General features: G+C 47.1%; 1 protein-coding gene across 2 annotated transcripts in view; it reads right to left on the bottom strand.

Moving 5' to 3' along the window:
- Positions 1 to 20,000, bottom strand: part of iglon5 (IgLON family member 5) — a 130,730-nt gene that overhangs the window by 22,806 nt on the left and 87,924 nt on the right. For both annotated transcript variants that reach the window (XM_031575713.2, XM_012829112.3), the window contains exons 2-4: positions 4,824 to 4,905; positions 3,240 to 3,472; positions 15 to 134 (exon numbers count right to left, since the gene is read on the bottom strand). In XM_031575713.2, the coding sequence (XP_031431573.1) occupies positions 15 to 134; positions 3,240 to 3,472; positions 4,824 to 4,905 (435 nt within the window). The remainder of the gene's footprint in view (positions 1 to 14; positions 135 to 3,239; positions 3,473 to 4,823; positions 4,906 to 20,000) is intronic.

The raw sequence follows: 20,000 nt of genomic DNA, 5'->3' as shown, positions 1-20,000 counted from the left end.
GTGGGGAGACTCACATTTGGAGGCCTTCCAGGTCACGGTGGGTTCAGGACGGCCCTCCGCCAAGCAGAAGAGGTTGACGTTGCCGCCCTCGTTCAAGGACACATCCTGGGAGATGTTGACGATCCTGGCCGGCACTGCGGGGGGAATAAAAGAGGCCCATCAATAACAATCAGCATGGCGGCGCCCATTAGCAGCTCCTCTAATTTATGATGGATCGGTCTGAGAGGATCCCATCCTCTCTGCCACTTCCCCACCCCACCCATAAAGAAGTGCAGAGCGCTATCCTGTGGAACATGCTGCTGCACTTCTCCTCCAGGCCATCCTGGCTGTTTGTCCTTACCCCCCCCCACTCCACCCGACCCCCCAAACTCGCTTTCCGCCAAACGACCGACATTAGTTGTTGTTTAGCTCTAAATTCCTGCTGCAGAGCACGCTGCATAATGCTCGATGGATAACTGGATGGCCCTTGAATTTAAATGGCCCATCATCGGCGCTTTAATGAGCTTGGCCCGGGATTTTCGCTCTGCGTGGCATTCCGCTAACACGCGCTATTTTTCAGCATCTTACGAGGCGCAGAGTGCGATTGAGAACAGATTGGAAAGCAACGCGCAGCCACTGCCTGATTTATACAGTGACTCGGGGCTGTAATTATTTTGCACGATAACGGTGCTAAGACCAAAAATTGGGGGCAGCTTTGTCTCAAATAAATATGCCGCTCTCGTCTCGCCAGCCTTCCCCTCCCACACAAACACACACACACACACACACACACACACACACACACACACACACACACACCTCCACGCCCAGGCTGTGAAATGCCTGTACCATCCAACTCTAATGAGGCGGGTGTTTGAGTGGCTGTAATCAGCTGACCCTTCAAAAGCAGAAAAAAAAACATCAACACCCTGAAACCAGGGGGCTTTTTGCTGCAGAGCGGGGGCGTCCTGTGGTGAGTGTGCTGTGCTGTGCTGTGTGCTGTGTGCTGTGTGCTGTGTGCTGTGTGCTGTGCTGTGCCATGCTGTGTTGTGTGCTGTGCTGTGTGCTTTGCTGTGTGCTGTGCTGTGCTGTGCTGTGCTGTGCTGTGCTGTGTGCTGCGTGCTGTGCTGTGCCGTGCTGTGCTGTTCTGTTCTGTGCTGTGCCATGCTGTGCTGTGTGCTGTGTGCTGTGTGCTGTGCTGTGTGCTGTGTGCTGTGTGCTGTGCTGTTTTACATTTAGTCATTTAGCAGACGCTTTTGTCCTGTGCTGTGCTGTGTGCTTTGCTGTGTGCTGTGCTGTGTGCTGTGTGCTGTGTGCTGTGCTGTGTGCTGTGTGCTGTGTGCTGTGCTGTGCGCTGTGTGCTGTGTGCTGTGTGCTGTGCTGTGCTGTGTGCTGTGCCATGCTGTTCTGTGCTGTGTGCAGGCCTTGAGCGAGCCCCCCGTGCTCAGGGATATTTGTCATTCTGCTATCTCTCCCCGGTCTGCTGCAGGGGCTCGGTGAGGCCTGGGCGGGTGCATGGCATAATATACATAAGGAGTGACACGTGGGAGAGAGAGCATGGCCTGCCATCCATCAGAGGGGGAAGCCAAGCGTCTATAAATCACGTCTCTCTGGATCAGACGGACTCTCCCTAACTGCGTGCACACGCACGGCCCTGCCCTGCAAAACCGCACTGTCAATTACTCAATTGGGCAGGCATGTGTGTGCATGGGATGCCCTCACAAACACACACACACCACACACACAGAGACACACACGCACACACAAACACACAGACACACACACACCACACACACAGAGACACACATGCACACACACGAATACTCAAGTGCATAGTTGAATACATGAATACACCATGTCGGTCAGAATGAAGGATGCTATGCTGTGTTAATATTATCTGTGCTATTTTGCTACAGTATCTTGGCCACTATCCACCATCCATAGTTCAGTGCCTTCTATTCTTTTGGAGCCCAATATGACACCACAAGAACAGTACATCCATCACAGTGTAATTGTAAAATACATAATCGCTAAGATATCTTTACCACTTTATGTACAGTATATGTTTATATTATATATATATATATATATATTATGTTTTGTTGTCATAAATCCTTACATTCGTTTAAGACAGAAAAGACCCTTCTGCTTTCAAAAGCTCTCACAAGTTTGGTTGTCTGTCTGTACCACATGCTGACAGCTGACTACATATGATGAAGCATGCCATAATCTATATCAAATAAACCATATGAATTTATAATTATTAATCTACCACGTATGATATTGCATGCCATAATCTACCGTACTTTCCGGACTATAAGCCGCTACTTTTTTTCCATGCTTTGAACCTCGCGGCTTAAACAATGACGCGGCTAATTTATGGATTATGATACCTGTGACTGTATACGGTGGCTTTGTGGAGCTAGGATGCTAGCATGGATGCAGCATGGATGGATTAGCTCCAGGCGATTTCTCAGTATCTCTCAATAACTTAACTAATGTCAAAATAACCACAGTCTACCGGCGTAGACAGAACACAACTCAAAACACTTTAGAAAATAAAAGTGTAATACAATACAAATCCAGTCTTTTCAAGTTCTTTAGCTCACTGGTTTCAAACTAGCGTCTTTCTTCTATCTATCTGTCTTCAATCTAACGTTCTAGCTTCTGATTGACTCTTGCAACTGTGCTCTCTTAAAGCAACAGTGCACTTATCGTAACTGGCAAAACTAATAATCACTATTGTATTACTTTTGATATTCATTTTAGCCTGTGTAAAGTTAATTTGTTTCAATGTACCGGTAGGCACCTGCGGCTTATAGACATGTGCGGCTTATGTATGTTAAAAATAATTATTTTTGAAAAATTCAGTGGGTGAGGCTTATATTCAGGTGCGCTTAATAGTCCGGAAATTACGGGTATATCAAATAAACCACATGAATTTATAATTATTAATCTACCACATATGATATAGCATGCCATAATCTATATCAAATAAACCATATGACTATGTAATTATTAATCTACCACATATGATATAGCATGCCATAATCTATATCAAATAAACCATATGACTATATAATTATTAAGCTACCAAAAATGATAAATCATGCCATAATCTATATCAAATAAACCATATGATTATTAATCTAGAAAATATGATAAATCATGCCAATCAATGTTACACTGTTACTGGACATGGACTGTCATGGCAGCTATATCACAACATGTTTATGTCCGTCTGCAGTGTTCCTGCTCACCTTGCACTATGAGGTAGACGAGGGAGACGTGGGGCTTGTTGCGCGCCTGCAGGCTGCACAGGTAGAGGCCCTCGTCGGCCACGGCCACGTTCTCGATCTGGATGGTGTAGTCGCTGCTGTTGCTGTTGACCAGCGAGACGCGCGGGTCCAGAGTCCACTTGTCCTCGCCGGCGAAGAGGATGCTGGAACGGTTCAGCCAGGCCTTGTGGGTAACCTCCACATCAATCCTACACCTGAAGGAGCAGGAAGAAGATAGGGGTGGTGGTGGTGGAGGGGGGGGGGGGGGGGGGGGGGGGGGGGTACATTACATCTGACCTAAGCCCAAAGGCATTATCCATCCATATCCAGTGATTAAAGGCCTCTCTCTCTCCGACAAAGCGATTGCTTAACATTTTTTTTGTGTGTGGTTAAAAGCACTTATAGAGCCTCTTACATTATTCCTCTGTCCCCATCCATTCTGCGGCACTCAAAAGGCTTGAGAGGAGGTCATAACTTTTTTTTTAATTATTATTTTTTTTTTCATCTCGTTCAAGCTTTTGGTGACACAAAGAGACACATTTGAATGCTTTCAGGGCTAACGCAGGGAGGGGAGCAGTGAAACAGCTCTCTTTGTAGCAAGAGCACTAACATTTCCTGTTGTTAACCTCTGCAATCTCATTAAGGCGAATGGTGTTGCGGGGAAAACTGCTTAATCAAATGCTCAGATTGGAATGGATTGGGCAGAGGAGCTGGCTGCAGATCCTTCAGTCACCACCAGGTGTCACAGCCGAGCTCCTGCCACAGAGGCTGTGGACACTGCCTGCCACAGACTTGGCGTGAACTAGTGTGAGGGGGCCTGTGGATCATAAAAGCCCTGCAATTACTCTCATCTTTTCTTCCGGAGGCATGCCATGATGACATAACACATAATCATTAATCTTAATCGGTCTGACTGTGTGACAGTCATCGGAATGGGAAAAAAAAGAGTGTGTTTTTGCACCGGTGCTGGTGGTAAGCCTAAGCCTGATCTTTTGGCAGTGAGAACAATCTCTCTAGAAACTGTGGAAATGAATGACTACTGGCGGAGGAGTTCAACAGTTCAATTGGCTCTTGATAAACTGGAATGGGGCCGATCAGATTCAGGAGGGGATTTGGCTTTGACACATGGGCTCTCTGACAAGCATGCAGATCCGGACACTTTAAAAGAAACTTACATGAGCAAAAACAAGCTGAAAAGGCAAAAACAAGCCAAAGGCATCATTTCACTGATGAGGAGGATTTACAACAGGACATTTTCAAATGGCATCAGCTTGTGTGTGTGTGTGTGTGTGTGTGTATGTGTTTGTGGGTATGTATATGTATATGAGTATGTATATATTCATGCATGTGGGTAGGTGTGTGTGTGTGTATATGCGTATGCTTGCATGTGTGTGTGTGCATGTGTGCGTGTGCGTGTGCGTGTGCGTGTGCGTGTGCGTGTGCGTGTGCGTTTGTGTGTGTGTGTGTGTGTGTGTGTGTGTGTGTGTGACAGGTTCAGGGCAGGAAACACAAACACGTTTGCTCTGGTAATTAGTGCAGGTGCAGCAGCAGGCGGAGGCTCCTCACCTCAGGGTAACATTCTCTCCTTCCAGGACGGTGATGTTGTCAGGCACCTGGCCGTACTCCACCGCCACGGCCGTGGAAGGGCCTGCCAAAGGAGACACAAGAGAGGGGGAGAGGGAGCGGTGAGCGAGAGCAGAGACGAGACGAGGCGAGACCAGACATAATGCCATTATTACAACAGCTCGTCCCCAACCGGAAATCCCCTACGGTCAGCCCACTCATTGGGTCCCCGATGGAGGGAGATTGTTTTCTGTGAGAATTCAAGTGGGCAAACAAGGAAGGGTGTCTGCACAGGGCATGTCATGGTGTATGTCAGTGTGTGTGTATGTGTGTGTGTGTGTGTGTGGGTGTGTGTGTGTGTGGGTGGGTGCATGTGTGTGAGGTGTGTGCAAGTGTGTGTTTATACATCAATGGGAATGTGAAACATGTGTGTGTTGGCACACATGTGCATGTGTGTGAGTGTGTTTGTGTAGGTGTGTGTGTGTGTGTGAGTGTGTGAGTGTGTGTGTGTGTGTGTGTGTGTGTGTGTGTGTGTGTGTGTGTGTGTGTGTGTGTGTGTGTGTGTGTGTGTGTGAGCAATGACTGGGCTCAGCCTCGTGGGGCTGGCTGGTCTGTCGTTCATTCACCCGCACTGATAATGAGCCCAGGGAAGAGGATTCACACACACGCACTCAAGCATGAAATGAAGGGACAGCACCGGCAACAGGAGGGACAGACAGACATGTAGATACACACATACACACACACACACACACACATATATATGAAGACATGTTTCTGCCACAAAATGGTAGGTGTGTGTTCATATGCACACTACACATATGCGCTCATACACAAATATGCAGACACATAACGACACATATACACACTCACACACACACACACACAGTTAGATACACACTGACATACTGACAGTATATCTATCCAAGTAAAAATAACAATTCATTGAGGTGCAGTCGGAAGTGCAGAAAAAAGGAAAAATACAGAGAAAGTACTTTTCATTTCAAAGCTAATGTATTTTTGGTCTGGCTATGATGATTATGACAGATGGTAGTCTTGAAGAGATATGAGCAGACCAGGAGCACATCAATGCTGGAGGTGTGTGTCACATTATTGCCCCTACCCAGCGTGTGTGTGTGTCTGTGTCTGTCTGTGTGTGTGTGTGTGTGCGTGTGTGTGTTTGTGTGTGTGTGTGTGTGTGTCTGTGTGTGTGTGTGTGTGTGTGTGTGTGTGTGTCTCTGTGTGTGTGTGTGTGTGTGTGTGTCTGTGTGTGTGTGTGTTTGTGTGTGTGTGTGTGTGTGTGTGTGTGTGTCTCTGTGTGTGTGTGTGTTTGTGTGTGTGTGTGTGTGTGTGTGTGTGGCACCAAGCCTGTGATGCGTTCATGGTGCATGCCCCACATCCTCTGCTATCTACTGCAGGACCAGTGCCAGCCTGATTAAACACACACACACACACACACACACACACACACACACACACACACACACACACACACACACCACTGCAAGGCCATCAGGCCCGCCAGGCTTAATATACTCTGACTTATGAGAAAAGCTACAGCATTGTGAGTGTGAAGGTTTACACGAGTAGGTGTGTGTGTGTGTGTGTGTTCAGGGAAACAGAGGAGGAGTTTTGGGCAGGTCTTGTGTGAATGTGTCTATGTGTGTTTGCAAGTGTGGCCTCCCTTGGGTGGAAATGAATATGTGATATGTGTGCATGTGTGTGTGTGTGTGTGTGTGAGAGTGTGTGTGTGCGTGTGCGTGTGTTTGTGTGTGAATACTTAAGAAGCTTCTGCAGATTCAGTGTTTAAAGCAGAGCAGCACATGATGCCAAAACAGAGAGAGAGCCTGCCAAGTATGATTTAAAGAAGAACAGGAGGAGGGTGGAGGTGGTGAGAGAAGGAGAGACAGAAAGAAAGAAAGATGGAGAGAGAGAGACAGAGAGAGAATGGAAGAAAATAAGGACAGCATAATATGAATGAGAGAGGTAGAGAAAAAGATAGAAAGGTAGACACATTGATAGAAAAGAAGCAGACGAAACGAGGGGGAAAAAAATTGAAAGGTAGACACATTGATAGAAAGAAGCAGACAAAAAAGATGACAACTAGAGAAACAGAGTAAACACAGGCAGTGACAGAGAGAAAAGGAGAGAGAGAGAGAGAGAGAGAGGGAAGGGGAGGGAGAGAGAGAAGAGACAAGAAAAGGGTTTTGAGGCAGCGGAGCATCTGATGGCCGACTGCTTTGGCTTTTCATTCGAGGACGGCGCCACAGCCGCGGCTACAGAGGAGATGGCGCCAAATTGCCAGCGGTAATGATACGCTTGCAGCATTGTCATGCGCGTCATGGCATCGCACACAAATTGCGCAAAGCTGCTACGAATTATCCGCTGAAATGACCGGCGCAGCTAAATGGCACTGTGCAGACGTGTGTGTGTGTGTGTGTGTGTGTGTGACTGTCTATGTGTGTGTGTGCAAACTGATTTGAATTTGACTAATTGCTCAATCATCCTCATTATTTCCAAAGAATGGAGGAGGAGGTCTCCACTTTCGTGTGGGTATACCCCCTTGTGTGCCCCGTGTGGGAGTCTAAGTGTTCCGACAGTGCCCGGCTGTAGTGAGCAAGCTTTCATGTTTGAGTGTGTGTATGCGAGTGTGTGTTTGAGTGTGTGCGTGTGTTTGAGTGTGTTTGTGTGTGTGTGTGTGTGTTTGAGTGTGTGTGTGTGTGTATGTGTGTGTGTGTGTGTGTTTTGCAGGCTAGGTAAGGCCCCCCAAGGTGGCGACTAAATGGTGCCTTGAAGCGTGAGCTGGAGTGTCCCTGAAAATCTCAACCAGAAACTCTAATCACATTAGGGTGTGCCACTGTGCAGCGAAGGACAGGGTACTCATCAGACCCCTCTGAAGCTGTGTGTGTGTGTGTGTGTGTGTGTGTGTGTGTGTGCATGTGTGTGTGTGCGTGTGTGTGTGTGTGTGAGTGTGTGTGCGTGTGTGTGCGTGTGCGTGTGTGTGTCTCTTGCGCGTGTGTCTGTCAGTATGTGATTGTGAGTGTTGTCTGATTGTGTGTGGGTGGGTTTGTGTGTGTGAGCAGGGTGAAGAAAGTTGGCATTCTCACTCTGTATTCTAAAGATACGGTAGAGTGCAGAGTGGACCTCATGAAAGCAGCATCCTTGCTATAGGCGGAGGCTAAGCTGCTTGCGATCACAACGCTACATTGCACTTCTTTGTGCTCCTGCCCTTACTGACATTAGGGCACTGAGGTTAATTAAGTTTAGTGAACAGGCTTTTAGGCCAAACCGAATGGATACACACAGGCTTGAGAACATAGCCTATTCCCGTACACACACACACACACACACACACACACACACACACACACACACACACACACACACACACACACACAGACACGCACGTACGCGCACGCACACAGACACACGCACGCACGCACGCACGCACACACACACACACACACACACACACACACACACACACACACACACACACACACACACACACACACACACACACACACACACACACACACTTGAGAACATAGCCTATTCCCTATTCCCCTCTCTATTCCCTGTTTCACAGCTCAGTTGGCAACTTCGATTCTCACAGTGGTGTCACCCACTGCCAATCAAACACATTCAGTCGGCAGGTCAAACTCAACTGGACATATGCACTGCAGGGACATCGGAACTATTTAGTTTTTTTTTGGGGGGGGGGGTTTGGGGGGGGACACACGAGGAGAACATGAGGAAAAAAATAGAACAATAGGTACCTGCTGTTTGCTCAGCTGGCGCATGGAACCTTTTCAGAACTGTATTTATACTTTTTACTTGAGTAATTTTTTAGCCTTTTACTCCACTACATATGCCATAATACCTTCGACCTGATTACTCAAACCTAGTACTGCGCAGACACTATAGAATGGTGTATAACTCAAACCCAGTACTGCACAGACAGTATGCAGCTGATGGTCGTGTTGGTCAGCAGCCTCTTTCGGCCACTTCCACAAGTTGGCAGCCTGGCAGAAATACTTTCACTTCCATTACTGTAAAGGTGTATTAAAAGCGTATTTAGTCTATGAAGGAAAAATGTAGTCTACTGTAACTGCATACACATCTGAGTCAGCTAAATTGATTTTGAAATATTACAGTAACCGAATCCTCTGTACTTTTAAATAAATCAACTATCCGCTTTTGTGACATTGCCTTGAACTGTCCGCTAGCCTCATCTTATCCCTCTTGCTAGCTAACCAGGTCAAGGTGCGCACGCATGTGCATCAAAAGGTTCTAACATGCCATAGGTGACGTCTACAGGAGGAGACAGGTTTATCATTTCTGACAACCACATCACTAGGCTATGAAGGCATATATTCTTCATGTTGTAAGGAAATATGAAAGACAGACATGAAAGTCAGACAAATTTAAGTACCAATTCTTTATTTAAAAAAAATATATATATATATATATATATATATATGTTGGTGCACTAAAGGGAAGCTGTTGATGGCTGTCGCATCCCTCCCACACCCCTACTTCCAATGTCTTTGATGCCAGAACACACACACACACACACACACACACACGCACAAAATGTCTGCTTCTGCTAAACACACATTCACATTCACACAGTACTGGCGACTGAAGGACACTGACAAATGTCAGAAGATAAAGGAAACTATTTGAGTGGGCAAGTCACCGCCGCTTCCCCTTCACTCATAGGTAAAGCACAGCAGCCAAAGCCACTGCACAGGCTGAAGGACACGGCTGCGGTGGATGAATGAATGAATGAATGAATGAATGAATGAATGAAGGAAAGAATGAATGAACAAACGCATGGATAAATGTATATGTATGGATGGATGGATGAATGGATGAATGAATGGATGTCAATGAAGTTGTAGATAAGTTGCTGCAAACTAACTGTCTTTTACTGAAGATGGAGCACAAGTGAACCTTCTTTATTTTGAGCAGAAAACCTGATTGTTCTATTCACTGAATATAAAACCCACACTATCATTCCTGACATGCTTCAGTAATACATGGTGACATGACCATGAACCATGAGCATACATACCATCCCTTTCATACTTATTTCTATTCTACATAGTCCACTACAGTATACTGGTGCAGTGTACTTCATCAGTAATTATTTGCTGGTGTTATAGTTCAGTCATTTTCCGCCTCTAGTCTTCTGTCTCACTGGTAAGGAGGGGTTCCAGGAGCGTAACAGAGCCCATACTGTAATGTGTTGGTGTGGTGAGGGCCGCTGTCAGGACTGAGACCCGTGGAGCATGTGTCCTCTCCACCCTGAGAGGCCCAGACAGACGTCCAAACACCTGCCCAAGTGACAGCGCACGTCCGCCACCTTTCAGCACTAACGGCAGAGCAGTCAGAGGGAGAGAGAGAGAGAGAGAGAGAGAGAGAGAGAGAGAGACGAAGGGAGAGAGATAGAGGGAGAGAGAGAGAGAGAGGGGAGAAGAAAGGGGAGGAAGGGGAGAGAGAGAGAGATGGAGAGAGGAAAAAAGGGCAGGAAGGGAGAGAGAGATGGAGAGAGATGAAAAGAGGGTTTAAGAGGGAGGGGGAGAGAGAAACACAGAGAGAGAGATAGAGTGTGACAAGGAGGGAGAGAGCAAGAGATGGAAAGGAAGAGAAAAGCAAGGGAAGAGATGGAGAAAGGCAGGAGGGGGAGAATGAAGGGAGGGAGGGAGAGAATGACGGTTTGCTGAGACCTCTGCGTGCCGTGCCATAGCTGTTGAAAATTGATGTAACCTTGTAGCTTTGTGTCAGTTCTCTTTTGGTATTATTCTTTTTACACGGCTTGCGGAAGATTCCGGAAGGTGGTGTGTGTTTCTGTCGGGGTGTGTGTTTCTGTGGGGTGTGTGTTTCTATGGGGGTGTGTGTTTCTGTGGGGGTGTGTGTTTCTGTGGGCGTGTGTTGAGCCGTAGAGTATTTCTGTGGCAGTTCTGATTTTCTCTCTTTCTCTCTCTCCCTCGTTTCTTGGTGTGTCTCATTTCATGTCCCTGCCTCTTATCTTTTCATTCTCTGCAGCTACATGTCTCTTTCTTTTATCACTTTTTCTTCCTTCTCTTGACACTCTCTTGCTGATGGTCTGTCAGTGACCCTAGCTAACCATATAGAGAGAGAGACAGAGAGAGAGATAGAGAGAGAGAAAGAGAGAGAGAGAGAGAGAGAGAGAGAGAAAGCTGTTCCACTTCAGGAATCCATATAGATGTGCCCAAAACAGCACCTAAGAATCTCAGAGGACAATTGGCAGCCAAAAAATTCTAACACTCTTAGATACCTTTCTGGAAACCACATATCCTCACACTAAAGAAGGTGTTGATCTGGCTGTAAACAATATAAACAGCAAAAGATAGCCGAGAAGGCACAATTACAGAGAAACAACATAAATTCTAAATCCTAAAAGGATGACAATTGGTTCGACCTAGAGATCAAAAACATGTGAAAAAAAGAAATCTATCTAACTAAAAACAACCAAAACACAAAAGTGATGACCTGGTTCATCCAATGAACAGGGACTGCAGCTAAATCTGGACCTGCTAGAGCAGTACTGCCAGACCTGGGCCTTGGCAGTAAACCTAAACAAAAGTAAAATAACGATATTTGAAAAAAGATCCAGATCTCAGGTGCCAAAACACAACTTTACAATAGGAACACACAAATAACTATAGATATTTATGATTAAAAATAAACAAAAAAGTTCAATTTTGCAGTAAATGATCTGAGAGAAAAAGCACACAGGGCTTTCTATGCTATAAAACGATGAAGTCCTGTAGAACTTCCAATCCGAATCTGGCTGAAATTGATCGAAACAGTAATCAAACCAATTGATCGAATCAGTAATCAAACCAATGGTCCTTTATGGCAGGGAGGTCCATTTACAAATCACAAATTCAACAAATGGGGAAAACATCCAATAGAGACCTTGCATGCAGTGTTCTAAAAAAGCATCTTTAAAGTACAAAGATGTGCCACAAGCAATGCATGCAGGGCAGACTTACGCCGCTATTAATTGATTATGAGAATACAGAAAAGGCTATCAAATCCAAAATCAAAATCCAGAAAAGCAACTGAAATTAGGATAAACCAGAAACGATTAAGCAAAATTACATAACCCATCGGAAAACACAAACAAAAATACAAAGTAGAATCCAATTTTATTTGGGCCTGAGCAGATATTATACTTTCGCATTACCCTAATCACAGACAAAAATCTGAGAACCATGTTGACAAGGTACTGGCTCAGTGAACACTGGCCATAGAGGTGGTTATGCACAGACAGGCACTTCCAGATGCAGTGCAATATATACAAAATATGAGGACATTAGGAGAATCTATTTAAAAAAGATTGTCAAGGTCCTCCCTTAGTTCCTGCTAGCGAGCAGTGAGTCATACCTCATTGGAGAAAACAGGGAATCCTGCTCAGTACGTGACTTCCTGCCATAAATGGAGGAACGACAGATCAACTTACATCATTTAATATGTGCAGGTGTAGCATCCTGCTTCCTTGATTATTAATTATTATTATTATTATTATTATTATTTGTTTCCCTTTCCCTTTTGATGTCTCTGACATATCTTGTGTGTACGGTGTCCACCCCAAACCCAAATCCGTTGGCACTGCTGTAGAAGGTTCCAGTCATGCCAATAAAGCTTCTTTTGAATTGGAATTTGAAAGGCAGAGAAAGAGAGAGTGAGAGGCGAGGCACAGGTTTAGGGAGAAGAGGAAGGGAGGGTCTGTCTGAATCTCTTTTGTCCCTTGTTGACGGAAGATACTTGCTCACTTCTTGCAGCATACCAATAAGAACACATGTACACACACACACACACACACACACACGTATGTGCACGCACACAAACAGACACACACACACACACACACACACACGCATGTGCACGCACACAAACAGACACACACACACACACACATACACACACACACACACACACACACACACACTCATACAAACTCTGTATTCTACTCTCCACAGTGCCTCCAGGAGCAGCGCTGTTTCTTGCCTTAACGAACGCCTGGGGCCATGATTGGCCAGGGCCTATGGGGCTCTCATTTAAGCGTGATTTCGATCCTCCTGACTCCTGCGAACTCCTGCACGGAACCGCACTGACTCCTGCGAACTCCTGCGCGGAACCGCACTGACTCCTGCGCACTCCTGCACGGAACCACACTTGCTTCTGGCACAGGGCTGTCAGCAAGCATGAGCTGTGTCCCCAACAGTCGAACACCAATGTGAAGATTTGAGCCTATTGCTGTTGCCACTGATGATCAAACAAACAAACAACCCCCCCCCCCACACACACACACCCACACACACACACACACACACACACACACACACACACACACAAACACACACACACACACACACACACACAAACTCTGGATAAATGTGGACTCATGACAGGACAAAAGGGCGAAAGAAATGTCAAAATTGCACAGCCTTTTAAGTGCCACCCGCATTGTAAGGGAGCAAGAAAAGGTGAGTGGTGAGAAGCAGAAAAAAGAAGTGAAAAAAAGAGATTGATAATTAATGCCAAGAAAAGACAGAGAGTCTTGGAAGTGAAAAAGAAAAAAAAGCCAAACACAAACTCAAGGACCGAAAGGATGCGATCGACAAGAGAGGACAAAAGGAAGAAATGCGGATCAGGAGAGGAGCCTAAACATTAACGTCCCCATCGAGAGCACAAAAGGGGTAGAGCAAAAGAGAAAGTGAGAAAGACAGAGAGAGAGAAAGATAGAGAGAGAGAGAGAGAGAGACAGAAGAGAGGAGGGGAGGAGGGTAAGAGGCACACCCGCATAATTAACACGGGCATGCTGCAGCCAATTAAATATTTACAGAGGCACTTCCCTCCGACACCTTCATGATGGGGAGGAGGCAGGCCGAGGATTATCAGATGCTGGGAGCTGGGGGCTGCAGAGGATTAAACTCTAAACTGCCAGAGAGGGAAAGAGAGAGAGAGAAAGAGAGAAAGAGAGAAAACTCCCTGTAACTTCTAAAGCATGATCCCATGCCACATGGGCCCTGTCCAAACCCCCCTGCGTGACCTTTTACCCTATAGCCTTGCTGCTCCTTTCTGGACTCCCAACCCATCAGCCGATCGCGACCGGCTAACAGATCAACCACCAGTTCAGTGCGAACCCCCCTGAGAGACCCAGGGCCGAGTCTGAACTCCCCCGAGAGAACTTTCCCTCCTTCTGGAGTTTTCCTACAAACTCCTCCAGGACTCCCAAAGAATCTGCTGGCCATCCCACTGACCGACCGGCCGGCCAACCGACAGACAGCCCATCAGTCCTGCCCTCGCCCTCGCCCAACACCCAGCTCCCCTGCACCACCTGTCAGACTGAAGGAGTGTGTCTGGCTGCCTGGCAGAGACGGATGGCGCAGGGAGCCCCCTGAACACGGCACACGGCTCGCTCTCACCCACTCACCCATGCACTTAGTCTGATTGAGTGATGCCCTGATTGCTCACCCTCAAGAAAGTACTTTCTCTCCATGTTGATGTGCTGCTGTCATCTCTGAAGTGTGGCTGTGTTTGTATGTAGGGGTAGTTGTGTATGAGGCATAGGAGAGAGTTTATTAGGAGATTACAGTATATATGTGTGTGTGTGTGTGTGTGTGTGTGTGTGTGTGTGTGTGTGTGTATGTGGTGTGTGTGTGTGTGTGTGTGTGTGTGTGTGTGTGTGTGTGCGTGCGCGCGTGCGTGCGTGTGTGTCTGTGTGAAGGCTCAGGTCCACTGCGGTGCTGACTGCAGCCCTGCTCATTACCTGTGTTGCAGCTGGGAGGCTAATGGGGGCCTGAGTGCCAGGGGATCTCCCTGTCAGAGGGGCGACAGTCCTTTCACACGTCTGCCGCCGTCATGCCAGCAAACACCCCCCCCCCCCCTCACACACACACACACACACACACACCACACACACCACTTCTCACTCCCCCACACTGCACAGATGTGAGAGGGATCCCAGCAAAGCTGCCATCTCTGAGCTGCCTTCACTTTCAGCAGTGCATCCCTCCACCAAACTCTCCTCACACTTCTTCACCCATGGAGGACACATCTGTTATTTTGTACACGGAGCCCCGCCCACCACATTCCCCCACACGGCAGCTCACACACACGGCAATTTGTCTTCCCTCTTTGCACAGGTTTTTTTTCTTTCTTTCTTTTCTTCCTTGCTTATTTTTCTTCTTTTTTTTTTGGAGATAAGTCGCTTCATATCGGACCGTTGTTGAAATAATAATTGGAAGTTAATGGAAGTGAGATTTTCTCTCTGTGTATTTCATGTTCTTGTCCAAACACTCCCTCGCTGCCTCGTGATCGATACGGCGCTCCCCGCTCCGCTCCGGGGCTCAGGCAGCAGGGCTGGGGTTCTGGGCTGCTCTATCTGCTGCTGGGCGGCTCTGTCGGCTGGCCGCAGATCTTTACCACCAAGCCATCCGTCCCGCGGAAAAGCAGCCAAGACAGGCTCTCGGGATGCACTCCCCTACCGCTCCCCTACTTTACTCTCCTTGTGTTTCTCCTTGGCGTGCCGCCTGAGAGCCCTCAGCACTGTGAAATCAATACACCTGTTTAACTGCTACTTCCCCTTACAATACTATATATATATATATATATATATATAAAAACTCACCACAAACACTCACACCACAGTACAAGGCCGTGTCGGAGTGTGGGCCTGGTGTGGCAGTAAGGAGACAGATTTGTGGCGCGGTTCTTTCATCACTTTTAAGAGAGCGGAGAGCAAGGCTGTGCCCTGAGCAGCCTGGCACCGCTCTCTCCTGGAAGACAGAGGAGCCTCCTACAGCTGAGAGCGAGCAGACAATCAAACACAGAAACGGCCTGAATAGGCCAAATGGGGATGGTGTTTTCTTTTTTTTTTCAGTGTTACAAAAGTGTTCTCAAAAGAGAGCCAAGAAAGCATGTCGCAAGGGTGCGCTGTTTAGAGAAAAAGAGGGAGGAGAAGAAGAAGAAACAGAAGAAGAAGAAAAAGAAGGAAATGAAGAAGAATGCTGATAAAGAATTATGCAGAATTATGCTTCATATCAGGAAGAAAGCAGAGGATGACAAGGTAGAAGAAAAATAAGAAGAGGTAAGAAAGAGAGAGAGAACATAAAAAAGAGAGAGAGAACATAAGAAAGACAGAGAAGGACGGAAAAAGAAAAGAAAACCTGAGAGAATATTCCGGGTGTAACGAGGACCGACGCCATGAAAACTTCTAAGCGAGCGGAATAAAGAAAGTGCTGAAAATGCATTTGCAAATGGAATTTTGAGCAAATCTCAACACTATTTGGCCGTGGCATTTAGATCTCAATTGGCTTTTGTCTTAGGTTCTGTGAGCACAGGCTCGGCAGGCCGTCACAATGGAATTAACTTATTACTGTAATGGCTCCTCTCCCTCTATGCCCTGTTGTCATTTTTACCCAGTAATTAAATCTATTTGCCGAATATTCGCATGAAATGCGACCCAGCGTTTATTTCCTGACTTTTAAAACCCAACAATGTGGCGGCAACTGATTGGAAAACAAGGACGAGCTATGACTGACACAACAACAACAAGAAGAATAGTCTGAGGGAAATATGAGAGAAACAACATAATAAGAATGACTGGCATATCCACCAGACAACCCCATTTTAAAGTTCTGAATTATAATGAACAAGCGTAGTCATTTACACAGTATTTATGGTGTGTCTTTGGCATATTAAGGCCTCAGAGAGTTCCCATACTGGCGTCTAACCGAGGATATTACAGTGCTGTTGCTTTAGCCTTATGATCCTGGTGCTAACCTTGAGATATGAGGAAAAACAAACTCCATCTCCCAGACTCATAAAGCAGCACCAAGTAGACGAGCTGATTCAGTCCGTGACCTTTCAGTTTTAATAAACAGGGCTTTGTGTATGGACAAGGAGGAGGCTGGCTTGACCCCTAGCTTGACCCCTAGGTCATTAGTACTGGTCACAGACGCCTCTGGAGTTGCAGTGCTCGGCCGCTGGCTAGCTAACTCCATGTTTGTTTACTGTAGTCGATGTAAGGGTGGTGGTGGTGGTGGTGGTTTCTGAGCTGGGGTGTATTTCCCGAAAGCATTCCCCACAGCTACAATCGTTAAATGCAGAAGTAGAAATAATTTTGAGCACTCTGTTTTCTACCGTTACCACAGGTCTTGCTCAATGATTTGCCTTTGGGAAATGCAGAGCAGCCCTGGTCTGTGTGCAAACACTGACTGTGCCTGGCCAGCCTCCTTCCTGTCCTGTCCTGCTGGTGGCTGCCCACTATGCACCTCACAGGAAGGTGTGTGTGTGTGGGGGGTGCTTGTGCTTGTGGGCATGAGAGGCTGGCTCAGGGCACAGCTGGTATGGGCCAGCTTGGAGCTACTGAGTTCTGCTCCTCCAGGAGGGATGAGGAGAAGGAGCAAGGAGGGCTGGAGGAGATAAAATGGAGAATGGGGGAGGGAAGGAGGGATGGGGTGGAAGAGTAGTAATGGAGATGGAGGAATGTTGGAGGAGAGCTGGAGAGGAGAGATGGAGGGATGAGGAGAAGGAGAAAGGAGGGCTGGAGGAGATAAAAGAGAGGAGGGGGGAGGGAAGGAGGGATGAGGTGGAGGAATGTTGGAGGAGAGCAGGAGAGAAGGGATGGAGGGAGTAAGGAGGAGGAGGGGGCAACTGGAGGAAGAATGGAACGCATGAGGAGGAATGGAAGACAAATGGAATGAGTTACACAGAGGGAAAGAGGGAGGAAAGAGAGAGAGATACATGGCGAGGATAAGAGAGAGAGAGAGAGAGACATGGTGAGAGTGAGAGAGCATGCAATATGGTGAGAGAGAGAGAGAGAGAGAGAGAGAGAGAGAGTGAGAGGAGAGAGAAACAGCAGAGAGAGAGAGCGAGAGAGAGAGAGCATGCAATATGGTGAGAGAGAGAGAGAGAGAGAGAGAGAGAGAGAGTGAGAGGAGAGAGAAACAGCAGACGCTTGTGGGGCCGGTTGCCCAGGAGCTGCCGACTGTCAGGATAATTCACAGCCCTGGCTCTCCTCTCGCCACTAAGAACAAAACCCAGTTACCTTTGGGAGCAGAAATCAGCTAACACCTGCTTAGACAGAGCCCCTGAGGCTTGGGCTGCTGCTGTGTGTGTGTGTGTGTGTGTGTGTGTGTGTGTGTGTGTGTGTGTGAGTGTGTGTGTGTCTGTGTGTGTGTGTGTGTGTGTGTGTGTGTGTGACTGTGTGTGTCTCTGTGTGTGTGTGTGTGTGTGTGTGTGTGTGTGTGTGTGTGTGTGTGGGTATGGGTGAGTTTGGGGGGAATACTGCACTCAGCATAAAGAGGGCTGCAGACTGCAGAGGAGAGAAGAGGGGAGGTGGAGGAGGGGAAGATGAGGGGAAGGATAGAGAGAGAGAGAGAAAGAGGAGAGAAGAGGGGAGGTGGAGGAGGGGAAGATGAGGGGAAGGATAGAGAGAGAGAGAGAGAGAGAAAGTGAGACGGAGAAAGTGAGAAAAGAGATGAAGGATGATAATCCAATTACTGTAAGAGTGGATGAGAGGGCAAGATAGAGACTGTGAAATCTAGGAACCATGAGAGACCAGCAGACACGCAACAGATAAGGAGAAAGCAAAGGAGAAAGACAAGGAGAATGAGAAGGAGAGAAAGTAAGAAAGAAAGAGGAGTAAAGGAAAGAAGAGGAAAGAAACCGAAACGTTGAGGCTGTGAGTGTGTGTGTGTGTGTGTGTGTGTGTGTGTGTGTGTGTGTGTGTGAGTGTGTGTGTGTGTGTGTGTGTGTGTGTGTGTGTGTGAGTGTGTGAGTGTGTGAGTGTGTGTGTGTGTGTGTGTGTGTGTGTGTGTGTGTGTGTGTGTGTGTGAGTGTGAGTGTGTTTGTGTGTGTGTGTATCTGGCCACACAGCCAGCCCTCTGGACAGCTGTTTACCAGCAGGCCCTTCCTGTCCTGCCGTTCAGGCTGCTCTCAGCCCTTCCCCGGCATGCACGGCGGCATATCTGATCCCTCTGCGGAGTCTGATCCAGGCCGCCCTGCTATCTTTAGTCCCAGCGACAGCACCTCATGTCCAGCCTCCGACTCTCTCTCTCCGCTCGGTCATCTCAGCTCAGCTCAGAGGGACTGATGGCATCAGCCACCGCTTTTAGAAATGTATGCCAATGGCAGAGGGGACTGTGAGTGACAGAGGGGAGGGAAGACAGAGTGTGTGTGTGTGTGTGTGTGTGAATGTGTGTGTGAGTGTGTGTGTGTGTAGCTGTTCATGTTGATGTGCCGCTTGAAGGTCAAGGTGTCTGAGTTGAGTGCCCTTCACAGCACCCCCCCCCCACCACCACCACCACCACCACCTTCACACACACACACACACACACACACACACACACACAGACACTTGCATACACACACACACACACATGCATACACACACACACACACACACACACACACACTTGCATACACACACACACACACATGCATACACACACAAACACACACACTCATGCATACACACAAACACACACACACACATATACACACACACAAACACACGGTTTGCGAACTGAGCAATGGGACTAGTACACATTCTGGCCCAATGTTGAAGACAGACCCAACGAGACAGTACAGAGAAACACTGCGGTACAAAAACCCTGACAGACGAGGAGCATGAATAAAATATGTCCGACTTCGATTTGCTGTGTGAGTGAGGGCTATGCTAATGATAATTGCCCATTTCGTCTACAACTTAAACGGCTATAGCTTCCTTCACATACACTGCATGCATAATGCAACAAGAATGATGACAAGTACAATTTGAGCTTTTTTAAAGATTTGCGCACAAATAGGCTTTTGTTCAATAAATGACGACAGCGGAGGAGAAGAACTGTTGAGTGGGATTTCATGTCAGCTCTCCCCAGAGGTTAAACTCAAATGAAGGGTAAATAATTCCACATGCCTTGTGTTCAGTGGAGATCCCCACCATCATATTCCACACATAAAGAACCCTGTATTGGATGATCCGCTGTCAATGCATATGTTTTTTATGTCTTCTGCAGTGCCAGTGAATTATAGTTACTGACTGAAAATGGAAAGCAGAGTGTGAATACAGCACATACATATTAAAGAGTCCTTGCACTCCTTGGGTTGTAAACTTGAGAACTGGCATTACTG

The sequence above is a fragment of the Clupea harengus genome, chromosome 11 (assembly GCF_900700415.2).
Source record: "Clupea harengus chromosome 11, Ch_v2.0.2, whole genome shotgun sequence".
Taxonomy (NCBI): domain Eukaryota; kingdom Metazoa; phylum Chordata; class Actinopteri; order Clupeiformes; family Clupeidae; genus Clupea; species Clupea harengus.
The sequence above is the reverse complement of the archived record's forward strand: the minus strand, read 5'-3'. Positions and strand labels throughout refer to the sequence as shown.